The sequence below is a fragment of the Amphiura filiformis genome, chromosome 16, assembly GCF_039555335.1.
Source record: "Amphiura filiformis chromosome 16, Afil_fr2py, whole genome shotgun sequence".
In the NCBI taxonomy this organism is placed as follows: Eukaryota; Metazoa; Echinodermata; class Ophiuroidea; order Amphilepidida; family Amphiuridae; genus Amphiura; species Amphiura filiformis.
The window spans coordinates 11,388,295-11,410,998 of NC_092643.1; the positions used below are offsets into that span (position 1 = coordinate 11,388,295).

General features: G+C 37.4%; 1 protein-coding gene across 1 annotated transcript in view; it reads left to right on the forward strand.

The window, feature by feature from the left end:
* LOC140172427 (anoctamin-10-like) overlaps positions 1–22,704 on the forward strand; it is a gene marked incomplete at its 5' end in the record, with an annotated part of 43,272 nt that extends 20,568 nt beyond the window's left edge. Inside the window, 7 exons of the mRNA XM_072195575.1 lie at positions 1,699–1,884; positions 2,326–2,517; positions 12,685–12,816; positions 13,781–13,897; positions 15,676–15,714; positions 16,797–16,847; positions 22,491–22,704. Coding sequence (XP_072051676.1) covers positions 1,699–1,884; positions 2,326–2,517; positions 12,685–12,816; positions 13,781–13,897; positions 15,676–15,714; positions 16,797–16,847; positions 22,491–22,637 — 864 coding nt within the window. The remainder of the gene's footprint in view (positions 1–1,698; positions 1,885–2,325; positions 2,518–12,684; positions 12,817–13,780; positions 13,898–15,675; positions 15,715–16,796; positions 16,848–22,490) is intronic.

Sequence of the window (22,704 nt, forward strand, 5' to 3'; positions counted from 1 at the left end):
AGAGAGCACTGAAGCAGTTGACCTGGAAACAATCGATTTTGACGTCCCACTACATGCAGTACTACGGTGAATGGAGATGAGAGAATAAACTTATATCAATATCAACTGGACTTTATAGTTCTACAATTTGAACTTTAAAATCTACTAATATTGTTAAAACACACGACAGTGGAATTTTTCAATTTGTTCAGTATTATAAAGCATGATCATGATATTATACGCTAGTGTGTGTTTCTCGGGCGTGTTTATGTTATCTTAGATATAGGCCTACATGTAATTCATTTGTAAAATGCTGAATATTTTGTAATGGTGTCATCTTGTATAATTATGGTCCACCTGTTTTTAGCCCTTTTTAATTAATAGAAGCTCGATTATTTTTATTTGATGTTTGATTTTTTGAGTTCATTAATCATAATTTATGGCAATGATAGTTGCAAAATAGAACAGTTTGTAACCTATGATTTACAAAGTGCGCATGAAAAAATACCATACCCTATAACTATTTTAACACCACAGAATGTATATTCGTACTTTTTTGGTGGTATATATATCGAACATAGTTATATAAGTTATATAGTAATGTGAAAGTAGTATTTCTAGTATTTGAGCGTGCACGTATTATCTAAAATCTATTGTTTAGCGTGTAGGTTTTAGATAATGTATTGTTTAGCGTGCAGGTTTATATAAACCTGCACGCGAAGTAGTTTGCGAAAATAATGCACGGGAGAAGAATACATAACGATGAATAGAAACGGGCACTAGAAGTATATCATTGATTCACTTTACCAATAATGAATTAAGCTTATTTTATGTAAGTGGGTGGCTTCTTCAAGACAAGGTCAAACACATATTTTAGGACTCTAATGCTAGTTTCATACTCTCTACCGGTTGCCGCTGAGCGGCGTGATGCTTCATCATGCCCCTTGCACTGTGCTGCAGGCGGAGTGGCGTGCCGCTCAACAGCAGCGGCATGCTGCTCAGCATCGCCAAAAATCGTATAATGTTCTCATACGTCAGAGTGGCACCGACCCGGAGTTGACTTGAATTGAACTCCCAGCGATGCTGCCACTTGGGCAAAGCGGTGGAGTGATTGATATATTGGCTTACCGCTGGCATTTTATGTTGTTGTAGTTACTATTGTTCCATTTCTTAGCATTTGGTTTTTAATGTTCTGTTGTCGGGAGTGAATAATCAAAATTGGAGATACACAAAGTACTCATATTAGTGCCGCACATAAGAAGTTATATCTTGAAAGCAATTAGTCAAATAAGTTCTCAAGAACAAACAGCTAATTAGAAATCTAGCATAAAATGCTTGAGCAAGAATAGTTTCAAGGTATCAATGTTTGTGTGTGTGTGGGGGGTGGGTTGTGTGCGTTTACGTAGCCAGGCAAACGAGGACACACACAAGGATACACACATGACATATGAGGACACCCGGTGACCGTGGACGTCCTCGGTCTTTTAAATATATCCAGGACATCGCAAATAACGTAAAAATGCATTTAAAACGGTCTGGTGTGTGTGAGTGAGGTCCACGGTATGGCGATTAAGAACGGATGTGTGAGTCCTCGGTTAGTATGTTTTAAATCAAGTGAAAAATGAGGTCCTCGTTTTCCTGCCTACGCGAGGGGGGGTGTGTGTGTGTGTTTTCATCACACTAATGAATTCTTGCTTTCCTTTCTCATTTAACCCCCAGTACTTAGCAACTCTACTCATCGTGCAGCAATTACTACAGCAATTCTTAGAGACAGGACTTCCTTACATTATGCTGTTAATCCGTGGAGGTAGTAAGGGAGAGGAGGAGAAGAAGAAAGATGATGATGCAGATGGTGTGGAGGTGGCTGAATTAGCCAATGAACAAAGCAAGATGGATTTGTACCCGGTATGTTTGAAGAAATCAAATTTGAAGTATTTAAGAGTAACTTCAGTGATGGAGTAATATAAAGCCAATATTTCAAATGTGAAACTAATTTTGACAAATTATGTTTCTACCATGCAATGGCAAAAAACAGTGTAAAGACTGCCCATTTTAATCATATACATAAAAAGATATCCATGTAGAAATATAATCAAGTAGTTGCCCTACCTGTTCTTCTCCGGAAAAAAACCCACCTCACACCTCAATGATATTGAGCCCTATGTGTTATATAATTAATTCGCATACTGCATCCAATTTGAAAGTGTTTTGTTGGGGTTTCGGATTTATTATTCTGTGTTTGTTTCAATTTAGCAAGTGTGTTAGCATCTATGCACTTCAGATATGCACAATATTTTATTAAATTGCAATTTTTTTATTTGAACCTTGTGTTTGTGTTCAATATAGGGTACCTTTGACGACTACTTGGAGTTGTTTCTTCAGTTTGGTTACGTGTTCCTCTTCTCTGCTGTATATCCGTTGGCAGCCATCTGGGCCTTGTTTAACAATGTCATTGAAATACGAAGTGATGCCTTTAAAGTGTCTAGAGTGTGTCAGAGACCATTTGGACAGTCAGCTGCAGATATCGGGACCTGGCAGGTGAGATGGTTGATTTGGTGTTCCTCAAGGTTCAAAATTGGGACCATTGGTTTATTGCTTTTTGTGCATTAAACAGATAGAAGCAATCTAGACATTGTTTAACATTATGTGACCATCTGCCATGAATGGACTGTAATGTCAGCAGAGCTTGTGGTCCATTGAACCTCTAAAAAACAAAATAATGGAAAGCAAAGGATTTCCCAACACTCTTATGGACATGTAATATATCATTGTAAAGCTTATTATGAGGAGAGTTTGCCTGTTCAATATCTTAAAAAGTGAAAATGTCAACAGCCCATTTGTGGTGGACGGTCACATACTGATGTTTCAGAATATCGGTTGTGTGTCAGAAATAAGTTGTAAATTCAAATGTGTGACTTTTATAATTTCATTTAACATGTACAGATATTATGGTTTAATTAAACAACTTATTTCAGTAATTTTGTTTCATTCAACATCAGGCCTGAAATATTGATATTTACCACAACGCCTTTGCAATGTGACCAGCTTGGTACATGTATTTTATTAAGTGAGTTGATGATTAAAGAAGGTTAACAGCCTATGTACAGAAATCTTGTCAGTCCAAATGCATTAAATCGCAGACATGGAAATACCACAGAGGAGAAAGGAAACAGAGTGCGTACAACCAGTCAAAGTCTCCGCATCATCCGATAATGAGGGCCGATTGTTCCATGAAATGCGACAGGCGAGACTGCTACGCAATTACCACCTATTTTCATGGTCTATAGCGTAATCGCGAAAGCACACAACGCTCTATCGCGTAGCACTGGCGTGATTGTTAGACATGGCACGATCGAACAATCGGCCCTCATGAATATGCGAGAACTCACCGCATACAATACACAGGGACTTTGACTGGTGGTACGCTCTCTGTTTTCTTCCTCCTCTGTGGGAAATACTCATCATCTTAGATGATATTAGAGTTAGGCTTAGGCCGAGTTTTAGGATTAGGCTTGGGTTTAGAGTTAAGGTTACACAAAGAGACGATAAAAAACGATAAAAGGCGATAAAGTTGTTCTCTAAAACAGAGTTTTCTCAGTAATCAAATATCGCAGCGAGTGAAATGTTGGTGCATTGGATGTAGCTTAACATTTTGTGTGTGTTATATACAAATTATTAGAATAAATGTGAAAATCCTTCGTTTAAAGCATTTTTACCCACCATGTTCACAAGATCAAAAACACTTTCCATGAGGTTTTTTTCAAATGTGCGCTTCAGATAAATCCACACCGAAGCGATTGTTTTCTTCTTTTTCAGATTGTATTACAAATCGATCAAAGAAATAATGTTGCCATGGGGAAGAACCAAATACAGTACCGATTAAATTTTAAAAGCCCGTTTTGGGGGAAAAATTTTGAGAATTTGCTTGAGAAAAAGCTGGTTTGTGAAATTATCGATATCTTGATTACGAGACGTTAATTTAGACATCTGAATACCTACATTATTTCTCAACATTCTGCCAATTGCTATTCCATTTGATTTTCACTCCAAATTGAAGCTAGTTTTGCAAAAAACGAGGTTTTCCTCCATCAGTTCGTTAAAAATTTCAGCGCCGACATGCGTGTTTATTCTAAGAGCCACAATGCGGACGCGATTGTAATCATATGTAATTGCATCCAATTATAGTTATATCATCCGCTTTGAGAACTATCAATTGCATAAGCGGATCTATGGCCGAGTGGATAGGGCGTTGGACTGGGAATCTAATATGAAATATTTTTGTGGGTTCGAGTCTCCGTGTGGCTGAATTTTCTTCTTTTTTTTCTCTTTTCTCATTTTTACTTCCTTTTTTTCCTCTTTTCTTTCTCTCTTTCTTTTTTCTTTTCTTTTTTTTTTCTTTCTTTCTTTCTTTTTCGTTCATTTTCTTTCTCTTTTTCACTATTTCTTTATTCTTTCTTGCTCCTTTCTTTTTAGTTTTATTTGATTGATTCGCTGAGTGCAGTCGTGATTGTGTGATGTGCCCTGAGTAATTTGATTTAATTTAATTATTTAACTTTGTTTACAAGCTGAAAGTATTTCATGAGATGGGAAACCCCCTTGTACGTGCAAGATAATGGTGTGGAAAGTCGTTTGGAATTCCCCAAATTATTGTAAACAAAGTCAGAGCTATGTTTGGAACTTGGAAAGCCCCAGTTCATTATTGCACCATCAGGAAAACCCCAGGAAGTGATGTAATGTGAAAGGTGAATGTGTATAATTAATATTGGGAAATCCCAAGATTGCAGCAATGTTTTGAAAATGTGATTGAAGTAATGGTTTATTAATAGATGATGGGTTTTTTGCATGAGTACTGATATAAAAAGCTTGAGGCTTTTGTTGGGACTTTACAGAATGCCGTGGGAGATTGAGAAACTCCACATGTGTGTGATGGTCTTCGTGCTTCAAAAAAAGAAGTACATTTTAACCAGTTTATATAGCCAATAATTGAGCTAATTTTAATACAGCAACGAAGAAGACAGCGAGCACACAAAAGTGCTCTTCCTCATCAAAGGATTAAAAGTTCTTCTGTCAAATTGCTGGAGTTTGCTGGGTTTGTGAAGGCCACGCATCTGTCAAAAAAACAGCGGAGCTGTGTTAAAGAAACCTGTTCCCTGGAAAAGAGTGATTGGTGAAAGAAACACCATTTGTGGAGAAAGCAGCGCAAGGAGATACATTCGTGGAGATAGCAGCGCAAAGGAGATTGGAGGAAGCATCATCATTTTCGTATGAGGATTTTATGTGCAAGGATTTATAAATGCAAGTGTCCGATGGACTTCGCTGATTTTCGCAGAACAAGTGAATAAGGATATATTACAGCAGTCGTCCAGAACATTGCAAGAACTCTAGGATCACCAACAAGAAGACAGCTGGTTAAGTACTGATATAGTAAAACTGTCATTGTGTGATTTTATTGTATATGCGATATTGTTATTATATGTACCAATCATACTCTGTTTTCAATTAAAGACTTAGATTTTGTTAGCTTAAACAAACAGTGTATTTGTGTTGTGCATTATCGTGTGAGTTCGGGAAAAAGGTGATTTTGGCCTTGAGTCAAGTGGGACTCGTAACAAAATTGGGGGCTCGTCCGGGATAATACACTGTAAAAAAAAGTTGACATTAATTTACTGAGTCTTAAAAGTGAAAGTACAGTATGGCAGAGTTCAAAGCAGAAGAGTTTCTTGAAACTATAAATTGGGAGAAGTTTGATGAGTTGAAGAAGCCTGATTTATTAGCATTTGCTAAACATTATGACTTGAAAGTAAAGCAAGCTACAAGAAAGCAAATAATCAAAAATGCCTTGATTGATGTTTTGGTCGGGAAGATATTTTTGATGATTCCTATTTGGAAGAGAAATGTGCAGTAGAAACTGAAATTGAGGGGATTCGCATTTAAATTGAAAGAGCTGGAAATTCAATTAGAAATGAAGAAAATGGAAATGGACCAAAAGAAAATAGAAATGGACCAAAAAGAAAAACTGGAAATGATCAAGTTAGAGAATGAAAATAAAGAAAAACAACAGAAACTAGAAATGGAAGAAAAAGCACGCTAAGAAAAAGATGGCGCTTGAGCACCACAAATTAGAAACAGAAGAAAAGGAAAAAGTAGCAAAATTGGAACTTGAAAAACAAAAATTGGATATGGAAGAAAAGGAAAAACTAGCTAAATTTCAAATGGAAGCACATTTGAAAGAAAAAGAAATTGAGTTTGAACAAGAGAAGTTAGCAAAACTAGGTGACAAATACTCATCAAGTTTCTCCTCAAAGTCAAAGTCAGGGTTTGATGTTACAAAGTATGTAAAGCTTGTGCCTAAATTCAAAGAGAAAGAAGTTGACGAGTACTTTCAACATTTTGAAAAGGTAGCTACAAATTTGAAATGGCCTCCAGAGCATTGGACCCTACTGTTACAAAGTAGTTTTGTGGGGAAGGCCAGGGAAACTTACTCAGCTCTACCAAAAGAGAAGTGTAATGATTATGAAGAAGTCAAACAGGCAGTTCTCAAGGCCTATGAACTGGTGCCTGAAGCATACAGACAAAAGTTCAGAGATTCAAGAAAGCAAGCAGATCAAACCCATGTAGAATTTGCTAGAGTAAAAGAACAAATGTTTGACAGGTGGCTTGGGTCAAAAGAAGTCAAAGATGATTTCGCCAACTTAAGCAATTAGTTCTTATAGAAGAGTTCAAGAAATGTGTCCACGCTGACATAAAAACTCATTTGGATGAAAGCGCTAGCAAAATTAAGACGCTAAACGAAGCGGCGACAATGGCGGACGACTATGGCTTAACTCACAAATTGAATGGGAGTAGATTTAGTCATAACAGAAGTTATTCAAACAGGTTCAGCCATAATCAACCTAGAGCAAATCAGGGTGGTACACAAGAAGTGAAACCTCAGTCTAATTCACAGCATAGTGCTGGTGGTAGAGGGACCCCAGGGAGTTCAGGTAACAGAGCAAAATTTGGGACTGAATTTAAAGCCAAAGTAACTTGTACTCATTGTAAGAGACCAGGGCATACGATGACCCAGTGTTATTTCTTAAAAGGCAGACAAGACGCACAAAAACAGCAGCAAACTGCTAGTAATACTGTAGGATGTGCAGTGTCACTTGTGTCAAAGAAACAAGTCAGTCAAATCAAGAAACAAGAATTCCCACAAAAGGGAAGTGAGACAGACAAGGTGTGTGAAGAATTTGAACCATTTGTGTTAGAGGGAGTGGTATCACTTGGTGATAATGGTAGTCCAAAGCCCATTAAGATTGTGCGAGATACGTGTTGTGCACGGTCTATGATTCTGGAAGGAACTTTGCCCTTTAATGAGGATAGTTCAGCAGGTAATGCTTTGATCCAGGGTATTGGGATGGAAATAATTAGTGTACCTCTCCACAAAATTAACTTGACATCTGACTTGGTTTCTGGTCCTGTAACCATAGGAGTTAGACATGAATTGCCAGTCAAAGGATAAATGCTTACGCCAGGGATGAGATCGGAAGGGCGGCGGGTAGGTAAAGAGTGTATAGTCACAGATAAGCCCTGTATACAGGATGAAAATAGTGAGGAAAAGGAGATATTTCCTGCATGTGCAGTGACACGGGCAATGAGTAAGAGAGCCTCATTAGAAACAATTGAGGACAACCAAATTGATGACTTAGGCTACAATTTGGAAGACACATTTGTGTCAAAGTTGAATGAGAAAGAAGATCAACTTCCGTCTCCTGGGGATAAAAATACCCCTCAAAATGACACAGCCTCTGAGCATGAACAAATTGGGGAAACCATGAAAGACCCATTAAGTCATGACAAGCTGATTCTGGAGCAACAAAATGACCCAGAACTCAAAGAGATCAATCAAAGGGCATTGACCCTAGAAGAAGCAGAACAAAATTCTGTCTGTTTTTACAAACAAGATGGTGTGCTAATGAGAAAATGGCGCCCTCTTGATGTTCCTGCCGATGAAGAGTGGAAGGTAGTGCACCAAATTGTGGTACCAAAAGTATACCACACTGAAGTAATTAACATAGCACATGATAGTCCCATGGCAGGGCATTTGGGTGTTAAGATAACTCATGAAAGAATTCTGAGACATTTCTGGTGGCCCACTCTCAGAAAAGATGTTTCTGAATATTGCAAAACATGTCACATATGCCAAGTAGTAGGGAAGCCAAATCAGAAAATACCTCCTGCTCCATTAAAGCCAATTCCAGCCTTTGATGAACCATTTAGTAGGGTTATTATTGATTGTGTAGGCCCCCTACCAAAGACTAAGTCAGGTAATCAATACCTTCTGACAATTATGTGCGCGTCAACACGCTTTCCTGAAGCCATACCCTTGAGAAATATTAAAGCAGTGACTATAGTGAAAGCTTTAACCAAGTTCTTCACATTTGTGGGGCTCCCCAAATCCATACAGTCAGATCAAGGATCAAACTTTACTTCTGGAGTATTTCAGCAGGTCATGTATCAATTAGGTATAGAACAGTATACCTCAAGTGCTTACCATCCAGAATCACAAGGTGCACTAGAAAGGTTCCACCAAACATTGAAAAACATGATCAGAACATACTGTTTGGAATTTCAGAGGGACTGGGATGAGGGAGTGCACTTGTTGTTGTTTGCTGCTAGGGAAGCTGTTCAGGAAACTTTGGGATTTAGTCCTTTTGAGTTAGTGTTTGGACACACAGTGCGCGGGCCCTTAAAGTTGTTGAAAGAAAAGTGGCTCAATGAGAAATCAGATATCAATTTGTTGGATTATGTCTCCAATTTTAAGCATAGGCTTAACAGAGTAACTGATATTGCCAAAGAAAACTTGAAACAGGGTCAGGCCAAAATGAAACAATGGTATGATAAACATGCCAAAGAGAGAGTGTTCAAACCAGGTGACAAAGTTCTAGTACTGTTTCCAATTCCAGGACACCCATTACAAGCCAGATATCATGGCCCATGTGAAGTGGAGTCAAAAGTGGGTGAAGTAGATTATATTATCAAGACTCCTGGTAGACGCAAGAGCAGGCAGTTATGCCACATAAATATGCTCAAAGAGTATGTTGAAAGAAGTGACAGTGGCATTCCAAAACCTGTGTGTACAGTAAAACATGCTGATAATGTAGACAAACATGCCGATGTAGACAAAATCGCCAATGTAGACAAGAGTAAAGATGACAATTCTGATGTCACATTTGACCAGGATAAAGAGCTGGAGCACAAAGAGTATAATGTAAAATTGAACAATTCTGATGTGCTCACTAATTTGGACTCAAAGTTAGGTCATCTTTCTCAAGATCAACAAAGTCAAATTGCAAATTTGATTCACAAATTTGACAATATATTTCCTGATACGCCAAGTAGAACAAATGCTGCATTTCATGATGTAGATGTTGGTGATACAAAACCAATCAAGCAGCATCCTTACAGAGTCAATCCATTGAAAATGGAACATCTCAAAAATGAGATTAATTATATGCTAGACAATGATATCATAGAACCAAGTAGTAGTGAATGGAGTTCACCATGCATTCTTGTTCCCAAGCCTGATGGTTCATACAGATTAGTCGCAGACATGAGAGCTGCAAATGTTCATTCAAAGACAGACTCGTACCCAATTCCAAGAATTGATGATTGCATAGACAAAATTGGGAATGCAAAATTTGTTAGCAAATTTGATCTTTTGAAAGGGTACTGGCAGGTTCCACTCACAGACCGTGCCAAAGAGATTTCTGCTTTTGTACACCATTTGGTCTTTACCAATACAAAGTTATGCCATTCGGGTTGAAAAACGCCCCAGCAACATTTCAGAGAATGGTGAACCAAATTGTGGCAGACATAGAGGGATGTGAAGCGTATGTAGATGATTTGATTGTTTACAGTCAAACTTGGGAACAACACATGGAACAACTCCATCAATTGTTTAAGAAGCTGTCTGAAGTACAATTGACAGTCAATCTGGTAAAACGTGAGTTTTGCCATGCCACAGTCACATACTTGGGATATGTTGTAGGTCAAGGTCAGGTGAAACCTATCAAAGCCAAAGTTGAAGCAATTGAGCAATACCCCACACCTGTAAACAAGAAGGCACTCATGAGATTTCTAGGAATGGTTGGCTATTATAGAAAGTTCTGTCCAAACTTTTCAGAGATAGCAAGTCCTTTGACTGATTTGTTGAAGAAAGATGCAAAATTCATTTGGTCAGAACAGTGTGAAAATGCTTTTCACAAAGTCAAATCAATACTCATGAGTTCACCAGTACTTACTGCACCTGATTTTCAGAAGCAGTTCAAGTTGACTGTTGATGCCAGTGACATAGGCTGTGGAGGTGTTGTGATGCAAGAGGGTGAAGATCAAATTGACCACCCCATATGTTACTTTTCAAGGAAATTCAACAAGCACCAGAGAAATTACTCCACAATTGAGAAGGAGTGTCTAGCATTGCTATTAGCATTGCTACATTTTGATGTGTATTTGGGTACCACAGTATACCCTGTGCTTGTTTTCACAGATCACAATCCCTCACCTTCATCAACAGGATGAAGAACAAAACCAAAGACTGGTGAGGTGGAGTTTGACCTTGCAAGAGTACAATCTGGACATCAAACATATTAAGGGAAAAGACAATGTAATGGCTGATGCCCTGTCCAGAATTGCATAAAAGGGCTGATAAACAAAAATTTCCTTTAAAAGGGAAGTTGTGTGTGACAAGTAGTCACTGTGTATGATGAGTTAAATACTCAAAGTTGACAATATGTTGAAGTTGATGTAAAAGAAGAAAACATTTAAGAAAGTTTTCATTACATTCGAACTTTCTTCTTTTAAGGGGAGGTGTGATGTGCCCTGAGTAATTTGATTTAATTTAATTATTTAACTTTGTTTACAAGCTGAAAGTATTTCATGAGATGGGAAACCCCTTGTACGTGCAAGATAATGGTGTGGAAAGTCGTTTTGGAATTCCCCAAATTATTGTAAACAAAGTCAGAGCTATGTTTGGAACTTGGAAAGCCCCAGTTCATTATTGCACCATCAGGAAAACCCCAGGAAGTGATGTAATGTGAAAGGTGAATGTGTATAATTAATATTGGGAAATCCCAAGATTGCAGCAATGTTTTGAAAATGTGATTGAAGTAATGGTTTATTAATAGATGATGGGTTTTTTGCATGAGTACTGATATAAAAAGCTTGAGGCTTTTGTTGGGACTTTACAGAATGCCGTGGGAGATTGAGAAACTCCACATGTGTGTGATGGTCTTCGTGCTTCAAAAAAGAAGTACATTTTAACCAGTTTATATAGCCAATAATTGAGCTAATTTTAATACAGCAACGAAGAAGACAGCGAGCACACAAAAGTGCTCTTCCTCATCAAAGGATTAAAAGTTCTTCTGTCAAATTGCTGGAGTTTGCTGGGTTTGTGAAGGCCACGCATCTGTCAAAAAAAACAGCGGAGCTGTGTTAAAGAAACCTGTTCCCTGGAAAAGAGTGATTGGTGAAAGAAACACCATTTGTGGAGAAAGCAGCGCAAGGAGATACATTCGTGGAGATAGCAGCGCAAAGGAGATTGGAGGAAGCATCATCATTTTCGTATGAGGATTTTATGTGCAAGGATTTATAAATGCAAGTGTACGATGGAATTCGCTGATTTTCGCAGAACAAGTGAATAAGGATATATTACAGCAGTCGTCCAGAACATTGCAAGAACTCTAGGATCACCAACAAGAAGACAGCTGGTTAAGTACTGATATAGTAAAACTGTCATTGTGTGATTTTATTGTATATGCGATATTGTTATTATATGTACCAATCATACTCTGTTTTCAATTAAAGACTTAGATTTTGTTAGCTTAAACAAACAGTGTATTTGTGTTGTGCATTCGTGTGAGTTCGGGAAAAAGGTGATTTTGGCCTTGAGTCAAGTGGGACTCGTAACAATTGATTGTTTTTCACTTTATATAATTCAGAAATTTGTCTGTTGATTTTCATCCCAAATTCGATTACAAATAATTGCTTTTTGATATTGTTGTTGTTGCCTACCCTACATTGTAATCAGGGAATAGCAGCATTGATTTCATCAAAGATATCAAGGCTATAAATTCAAAATCAACACATTTTCCAGGGCGTAGCTTGACGAAGTGCCCCAATCAATTAAAAATTTATAAAATCCTTGTGAAAATTGCCGAAAACGGCTTGTGCCACCCCGGCATCCGAGCTCGGGCACGAGCTAAGCCAAGTTTCATAGCCTTTTCATGTCTTGACCGTGGATCGATATTCTATTGTAAGTAGGCCTACGTCCCGATACGCTTGTTCATTTTCTGCATGGCTGTTTCTGTTATGAACTTACGCCCCTCTGAAATCAAGCGCATGAAAAACTCTCGGCTAACCTTAAACTAACACTTAAGTCTAAGGTTTGTTTGGCTTGTAATTGCGCTCGTCAATAAAATGCATAAATTTACATAAGCAGACGCCTGCCATGCATTAAACAACACGCAACTAGCGTAAGTGATGCACCCAACAGCGTGCATGCCATTCTAAATCAATACACAATGTTATGAGTCTTGTTTTTTCCCCGCCAATTATAAGCCGAACAAACTTTAACCTAACCCTAAAACTGATATCACCTGAGGTGATGTTTGGGATCTGCATATTTAATCTGGACTTTGTTGACAAGCAATTTTTATTTTTCCTCAGGTGACATTTGAAGTAATGGGCATCATCGCTGTCCTCACAAATACCACACTAATGGCTATGTCTCCTGAGATCAGACAGTTTCTACCTGAAATGACGGTTACTAACTATATCCTACTGTTTGTGGCTGTTGAGGTAATATTGGCTGTCTTCTGACCTCTGAATCACTTAATTTCTGTGTGTGGGTGGGTGGGGGTGGGTGGGTGAGGGGGTTTGGTGTTCAGGGTGTGTGTAAATTTGCAAAAGAGGCACCATTCATTACCAAATAACTGGTATACCTATAACTGGGTACTTCCCTGGTTGACAATAGAGATATTTACTATGATATAGTCTGTCTCGTCTCAAGTTGAGAGTACCGCCATGTTGTATTATGCAATGGCAGATTCTAATCACGTCTAGAAAGGTGATTTGTTCATATGCTGGTCACACAACCGCTTAAATACATTGATTTGAATATGCCACTGTGAGGTCCAACATGGTATAATACATTATTATGTTTTCAGGGTTATTAGGAGTTAAGAAAACCTAATAATGATAATAATGGATGGCTTATTTCGCATGATACCATAACATATCGGAGTTGTCATACAAATATCGAACTCGCCGTTGGCTCGTCCGATATTTTGATGACTCATCCGATATGTTATGGTATCATGCTCAGCCATCCAATATTATATCAGAATCAGACTTGATACACTCTATCTGGTTCTCTTCATTGAGACTGGGGAAACACCCCAGTGGCGTAGCATGAGTCATCCTATTGGGGGCACCGACCATTGGGGGGCACCGGTCAGCCTGTTTTAGGGACACAAGCCATTTTTTAACAATTTTCCTATGGGATTTTGTAAATGTGACCCCCTTCATGCCCTATAACGCTACGCCACTGAAACACTCAAATATACGAGTATGAGCTTATGTCAAAGTGGGAACATTTTCCCTGCTTGCATTCATAAATATCGGCTTCAATTAAAATAATTGTTTGCATACTTTAACGCACATACGCACATGTCCGTTGGGCATATTTTATATATTTTGATATGTACTTTCAATTTCCATTATTTTATTAGCCTTTGCTATTTTGTATTGTATTTCATTGCAGCATGTATTCCTAGCACTGAAAGCTGCCATTGCAATCCTAATCCCAGATCTACCAAGATGGATGGAGATCGAACTCCTGAAAGAAGAATATGAATCCAGACAAGTATATCTACAAAAGGTATCGCCAAATTATTTAAAAATGTTAGAAACAATTCACTTGCATGGTAGTGAACATGATTACACCTCAAATTTTGTTTGTTCTTTACTGATGTTAAAACCATTTATTTCAAATTCATTGATTCATATATACATCTAATATGAATAGATATGAATAGATATTTAGTTCACTTCACAACTTCACAATAATATTATGGCATAAAAAGTTTGGAATATACTTCACACTATACATTTTACGTAATAAATTGCATTACAACACGTATGGTGTGGAGGGTAATCCGAAGTTATGCCAATATTTTATATATGATTTGTGTAGATAGACAGTTTGTACTGGTCTAAGCAGAGTTGAGGTTGACGGTGATTGTTAATGCTTTGATGACTTTTTACTGATGTGAAAACTAAAAACTTTGAAAGTTTGAATGCAATAATGATTTTAAATGCTAGGAGTCCTAAAACTGAATTTTCCATTAAAATTTGTGTTGTTTATTTTAATGAATTCTTTCTCTTTGTGAGAAGGATTTCAAATAATGAACGTTTTAAGTAAATGTTATTTTGTTTCATGCACCTTCAGGCAAAGGTGTTAACTTTTTACTTGAGTTGGCTTTCTGAATTTTATAACTTGGCATTTATGTTTATATTTCTGTTTTAAGACCTGCATGCTTGCAATCTCCTGTGTTTACCAAAATGGGCTATATCCAGTTGAAATCCATACACCCTATGGAAAACATGATCTTAATCTCCCACACAGAAGGTGTAGATTTCAAATGGAGTCACCCATTCAGGTAATTTCATTTGACATTCACACTCCCTGTGCGGAAGGTTAAGGTCAAGTCTTCTTCAAGGGGGTGGTGGATTTCAACTGGAATAGACCAATGCTTGCAAATGCTGTGACATTGCTAGTGATTCTGAGTGTGACTGAAAAAATGAGAAGTCTACATTTGTCTATAAAGCGAATTCAAATGATACCTGCTCAAAAAAAAGGATCAAAATAATCAGTGTGTGAGCACAGTTACATAACTCCCTATCTCACTAATTCAGCAGAAAATATTGATGAAATCATACCCAACAGATCTGATAACAGCAGTTTTGCCATGAAGTACATTTAAATAACTCACCAATTCAAGAAGTTATATTATGGGACCAAATTAGTCCCTTCGACCATGGTCATTCCAATTCGCTATCGTTGTCCGACGTCATTTCCTACCGAGGTCACAACTACTTCCGTAGTGATGGATCAAGCGGTTGCATAACAACGCTGTCTACGCTGTACACGTTGATGTTCTACTGTTTGAAAATCATGTTTTAGCCATTTTTTATGGGTTTCACTGCCTAGTAAGCTTTTGCAAGATGTTTTCCTTCTGAAATCATGAGGTTTCAGGTCTTAAATATGACTGGTAATTAAAAAATTTTATATATAAATTCCATACATTGATATCGCCATTGCGGTTCTCACGAAAGCGTGATCTATGGTAATGCCCCGGGGTCACCAATATGACGTCATGTCTACGATAGCGAATATAAAATATTGGAGTGCACTTGTGATAGTATGTATTCTTGGAAGATTCTAGCTAACCCTAACCATAAACCCTAAACCTTAACCCTAAACCCAAATCCTAAAACCTAACCCTAAACCCTAACCTTAAACAGATACAACCATTGATGTAGGAACCAAATTGGTGCATGATATATACATCATTCAGGGGAAATACCAGTGAAATAATAGCAGACAGAACTGATAGAACATTGTAGTCATATAGAACATAAACATTTATTTCTTAGATTTCAGAAAGTCACAAGCTAGATGTATCCACTACACAGGTAACAACTCCATGTTGGTTCTGAGGGACAATTTAAGATGGACTACTTTTAAGTGTGTTTCTTGTGACATAATAACATCTTTTATACTGATATGAAACAGTTTGGTTGTTGCATTGTAGGGTCTATGCTTCAAAAAGAAATCTTTGTAGCATGTTTTCTTCGTCTATCATTCTTGCAATGAGATTAGATTTTATTGTGTATAATATCTGAAGAGATTTGCGATATCGGTATCGGATCGGATATCGGTGAAAAAAAAATTCAAATATAGACAAATGCCATTTTGGTTGAGTCCTAGTCTATACAATGATATACACAATAGTACATGTTCGAGGATTAGACAAGCACATTAAAAGATGCAAACCCGAAATACAGAACCCAAGATTAACAGATTTTCTTTAGATTTTATTATGTCACAGTGGAACATGCTTACCACAGTGTGTCGGAACATATCAACCATGAATAACATAGTCACACACAAGGGCATGGAGCGTTAAACATGCAACAAACATATGGTATCAAATTAATGCATTGTCCATAATCATTTTGCATTTGGGCTTACTACCACTTAATTGAATTTATAATGTCCACCCTGATGTGACAGTGACATCAGTGCGCATTTCATTAGGCACAGCTTCAAGTAGCTAGTGGATGCTCAAAGCACTTGGTTACACACACACATGCTTAAAGATGCTGCATAGATGCATGCAAAACGGCTGCCTCCACGTGTTGACGTCACTGCCACATCAAGGTGAAAAATATTATACAGTAAGGTATCACTTTACCATTAATATCAATGCATCACCTTTAATTTGCAAATTAATTCATTTTCTCAGATCTATTTTATATTATTTAGAGAAAATAAGTGATGCCATCCATTCCCAATCAACATACTTATATTGTGCCCCTTTCTCCCTGAAATATGCCTGCTAAAAGTTAGCTCAGGAAATACTATATATTTGAGTTGATTCTCGGGTGACTGACATGGTGACTGGTGGTACTTGACTCTATTTATTTATCAAATTATTTCCATTGCAATCATTTTTCCAACCCCTCCCTTCACATCCCCTACCTACCCTCAACAGCAACATCCTCTATCCCGACAAGATTCAGGTATACAGGTAGAAGAAATCGAGGTAAGCTAGTCTCCACACCACATTCATAAACATTGATGTGTACTTTATCCTCTCTCTCTATCTCTCTCTCTAAGACTTCATCAGAGTCTATGACATTGTCTGTTACTTAACAGTTTCAAGAAGTATTCTTGCTGCAATGCAAGTAGAGATTCGCCGATGCATGTAGTAGGCCTATATTTATTCATATGTAGTTGCGCGCCCACCTTGCATCTACATTTTACCAATTTCTTGATTTCCTCCCCCCAATTATTTCTCACCCTACTTCTCTGATAAGACAAAGGAATTTGCAGGTTTTAATTGACCAAACCGTTTGTTACTGTTATAAATATTTTAAAGCAATGTTCCTAAATGGGATGCTACATATTTATTTGTCTTGGTTGAACAGCCACATAGCTTGCCAAACCGTCACGGCGTTTTCATTGACCCATCGGGTGGTCATGAACGGAGGATTGTAAACATGAAGATGCTTTGATGGTGTTGCTGCGCAACCAAGACTCTAAAAAAGATCACTTTTAATCCTTTAAAATGTCCATAACAGTAATAGTTTGACCAATTAAAACTTGAGTAGTACAGACTTTGTCTTATTTTGAGATATGAATCAAGCTAAATTGACCTTTAATAGTAACATTAACATTTTAATATGATTAAATAGTTATATTTTACTTCCTGTATCAAAATTGCATTCGGTCCATTAGATACAACAAATTGCACTTTTTTTTAACAAATAAAAGTACAATTCCCATAAGTTGCATCTCTCACAATTTTACAAACATTTAACTTTTTTTTTATCATTTTCCAAGAAATTTTAAAAAAAATTATTGAGAAATTTTTTCAAGAATTTTTTTAGGAAAAATTAAATATTTATTCCAGTGCATATGTGTACTGTACATCCATATCAAAATGATACACTTGTCGGTTGCTACATGTTTCTCTTTTTACATAATAGCTAGGACTAAATACCAGATTTCTCAAGTGGAGGTCACTTCAAAACATCCCAAGTCACACAGTTTAGGTGCATTATCTGTATATTCCTAAACCATGGGACTTTAAGGATGATTTGAAGTGACCTCCACTTGAGATGAGTCTGGTATTTAGTCCTAGCTATTATGTAAAAAGAGGTACATGTAGCAGCCGACAAGTGCATCCTTTTTATATGGATGTACACATATGAAAGAAGACACATGACAATTGCCTTGTTTTCACCCAGATATGGGTATCAGAATATACTGAAACTTGGGTAAATAAATGTGACAGGTAGAGGTGGTAAGCCAGTAGTCCAGTGCAAACAATGCCCTACAACACGCAACAATATCCCTGGGGTTATAATAGCTCAGCCATTGCCTTGCATTCATTTCATATATGCTTCTGAACTTCATTCACATTCTTTAAGACTGCTTGCTTTATACAACTTCTTGCTGTAAGGGGGTACTACACCCCTGCCCAATTTTGTGCCTATTATTGCATTTTTCTCAAAAATTATAGCACATTGGTGACAAGTAAGATATGTATATTATAGGGGCAAGGACTACAACTACTGTACTGAAAATTCAGCAACTCAAAGCAAGTAGTTATTGATTTATTGGTTTTCCCACATTTTTAACTGTAACTCCACAACTGTTGTCTGTGCTGAAATAAAAATTTCCAGTGCAGTAGTTGTAGTCCTTGCCCCTATAATATACATATCTATCTTGTCCCCAATGCGCTATAATTTTTGAGAAAAATGCAAAAATAGGCACAAAATTGGGCAGGGGTGAAGTACCCCCTTAAACCCATCTATCATAGTCTTGTTATGTTAACAATACTAACAGTTAATCTATTCAGGTCTCTTTTAACCAAAATTGGCGAATGGTTCGCACTACAATTACCTAACAGCATAATTATATACGTTGAAATATGTTTTGATTTATTAACTGAACTGTATACATTGTTTCATCTTGAGTTTAATTTTGGTAGTGACATTAGCGATTCAATCATGTTTCACTGTTTTCATCACCGATTAACAGCAATGCGTCCACGTCATCTTTGTGGTTTACTTTGCGAGGAAAGCTTTAGCTGCCCGATAGAGTAAACCACATAGATGTGCCGGACGCGAGTTGTTAATCAGTGATGAACAACGGATGAAACATGGTTGATTCCCTTTCAATAACGAAAACAAGCTAAAGATTGTGCAATTCACAGGATTATTTCATGGGGAATGTCCAGCTTAGTTATTGCCACTCAACCCGAGACTCAACATTACAAGAAGATCTATGATTTTTCTGTTGATAGCAGCAAAATAACTACAGAATAAAAGGGCAATATTTAGCTGCTTATTCCAAAATAATGAAAACAACATGTAGCGCGCACACAAGTTCCAGGCATGGCAAATTTTACACTGTAACACATATAGCTTGTGTTCGCATATACGCTAAAAAACTGCCAAATTGTGTGGATTCATCGATGAATTAACAACAGTTGGCTCCTGTAAAAATGTATAGGAAGAGTTGTTGAAAGGCACATATTTCACTGGTCACAGTATTGAATCACATTTGTTAATCTAATCCCGCACTGCGTACACACACGCAAACCAGAGTGGTTTGTCAGTAAGCTTTGATGTCACAATCAAACTCCAGATGAAGTGAGGTGTAGTGACACTTGTATGTCACTTTTGTCTCAATCAAATAAGGGAAAGAAATTGAGTTTTGTTGTTCAATTTTTTGTACAAGTTTGATATGATCTATTGCTTGAGAGTTAGTATAATGGGTATTCCAGTTGAAATTCAAACACCCCCTATGGAAGATGTGACCTTAAATCTCCTACACAAGGAGTGTAGATTTCAAATAGGGTTACCTGAATGGGTAACTTCATCGAATCTATACCCCCTATGTGAGAGATTAAGGTCATGTCTTCCATAGGGGGTAAGAATTTCACTTGGAATAACCCAATTAGTCAGGGACTTAGCTAGCTATTCATCTACCTGCATAAATAGGTGACTGGACAAATCTGTTCAGTATCGATATTGATGCAATAGAGTCACTCCTTCTATGGCATAACAATCTGTATGCAAAGGCCTGAAAACCTGCATGGTTGAAAATGTTAACACCAGGACTTCAGAAACTTGATGTTCATGAGTAGCCCTAAAGCTGGTTTCATACTTTCTGCCGCTTGCGACTGAGCGGCATGACGCTTCATCATGCCGCTTGTACTTTTCTGCAAGCGGAGCGGCACACCGCTAAGCGGCAGCGGCATGACTCTGAAAGCTACTCTTGCCGCTCAGCACCGCTCCAAAATCGTATTTTGTTCTCATACGTCAGAGCGGCACCGCTCCGAGTTGACTTGAATTCAACTCCCAGCAGTGCTGCCGCTGCGGCAAAGCGGTGGAGTAATCGATATATCGGCTTGCCGCTGGTCACCGCTAGCGTTTTTAGTGAGATTGCGCAGTGAAGTAAAATCATCTTCAGAGCGGCAAAGCGGCAAGCGGCAGGAAAGTATGAAACCAGCATAACAGCCATATAGGCTGTATGAAAATGATTGTTAATCGTCTGTTTCTAGTATTTTTTCAAATGCACCATTGAATCCACTTGCAATGAACAGACTTTTCCAAATACCAGTTTGCTATCAGTTTTCAAACTGTCAGTTTTCAAAACTAACAGTTCCAAACTTGTCCAATGGTGAAAGTTGAAAAACGAACTAATTGTTATGAACTCCCAGCTTAAAAGCCTATCCCACAATATGACCAGGCTAAATAAGTATCCCACAATATGACCAGGCTAAATAAGTATAAAGTATGATAATTTCAAGTGAATCTAATGGTGCTGTCGGAAATGGCAGGCTTTTCTAAATCAGAAGAAACGGATAGATAACAATCATTTTTCACATGCAGCCTGTTTACCTGTAAGATTTTAGATTTGAAGAGCTTATTTCATACGGATACGAAGTCTGAATTCCTAGCTACAGCTTCTACCATGGAAGAATGGCCCTAGCCGTTGTTCATGCCATGTCTATCCCGTAGAAATAGTGTCACATAATGCTACATAGCTTGGTTAGCAAAATATGTGTTTGATGCTTTTCATGACATGATTCATTCAGCCAATCAGAATGAATCTTTCATGTTTATGCAGTGTATTCACTTGGTCGGACATCCGGGAACATTGTCCCCTTCGTCCCCTTTGCACAAGTACGCGCATAGCAACCAGCTCGAGAAAGGGGAACTGTACATGCGCAGATTGCGCACACTGGTTTTACAAGGCTATTTCCCCTTTGTGACGTCAGCCCGACCAAGAGAATGTGCCAAAGTGGCACGAAAGTGCTGAACTCACTGAATTCTTAGCTAAGCCCCTGTGTCTTACTTTTTGATTTGATATGCTTAACATTTTAACCACTAATTACTAATCATAGTTTGTATTTGTCACTAACAGGGTTTGCATTAACTAATTTTTTACTCACTTTCTTCATATATTAACAGCATCTTTTCAATTAACATGCATGGTTTGTGAATGTTGCTTTATTTTCAGCATTTGAAATTATACTCAGTTAACAGTTTTTTATATATCCATTTTGATATGATATGAACTTTCTTTGTTAACATACCATTTATCGTTTTCTTTCAAGTTTGATAAGAAATCACAATTAATGAATGTTTACACACACAAACCAAATTATGGACGGTATGTCCTTTTTGTATTCAATGGTTACCAAAACAAATGTGCACTTTGCACATAAAACTTTGCTAGAATGGAACAAAATGGAGTTCATTTTGTTGTAAAAGGAAGAGGCACACGGTCGGTGCTTTTGCTCTACTGGGTGGTACCTCACTGTTTCAACAGCAATCATACATTTAAATATAGAATTAATGATTGACTGTTTTTTCCTTGTATATCCAAATATCCTATGAAGATTTGTCTTTTAATTTTAAAGCAAAACAAAGTACAAAGTTGTCAAAAAAACCTTCCAAACTTATATGCATTTGTTATCTTATTTTTTTTTTATTATAGAACTGCAGCATAGTAGAACTATATTATACTCTATCAATTGCTACTTATATTTATTACAATTGTCATTTGTATAATACTTTTTTTTTTCATTCTGCATTTTGTCCCTCTCATAGTAAGATAGTTCTGTCAGTATAACATATTATTTTGGTTTTGCTTGCTGAATCTGATTAAAAAATTAAAAAAAGTAAAATAAAGAGTTCCTGATACCCTGCAAATAGAAACTGCTAAATAATTAGTGATCTTACAATCAAACATTTTTTACCCTTATTTCCAAGAATTGGCTAAATATTAAAATTGGACTTGACTTTTATTTCTGATAACTAGCTAAAGGATTAGGATTGGGCTGTGTTTCATTATTTTTTAATCCCAAAAAATTAGTGCTGTATAATTTGCTATTTGCCCTTTTCACGGATACGCCATCTAGCTACCAAAACGAGGTTCTCCCTGCAAATGCTTAGGCAAAAAGTGCATTATTGTTTCTCGCTCTTTTCTATCAATGCGCCAGAAGGCTTTTGCAAAGCAGATGTGGTAATTAAAGCATGCGTTTGACAGGTGAACTCACACACAACACATACTTTACTGGTAGAACCTCATTTTGAGATGGCTGCGATCACCAAATTGAAACAATATCTTAAACAATTTCATTGATTTCTCAAATTTCCAATTTTAGCTGGCTGAACAAAGAGAAAATGAAGACATTGAAGAGGAAGAAGAAAACCAGTCTGACAGCGGAGAAGACATGACGAAACCAAACGGAGGACATGAGCAGAAGGAAGAGGACTTAACATGGGCAGATATGCAGGAAAGTCAAATTTAAATTCTGACCTTGTCAGTGATCTTTCACCTTTGAGTCTGGGATGACCTATGAGAAAGGTCAGAGATGA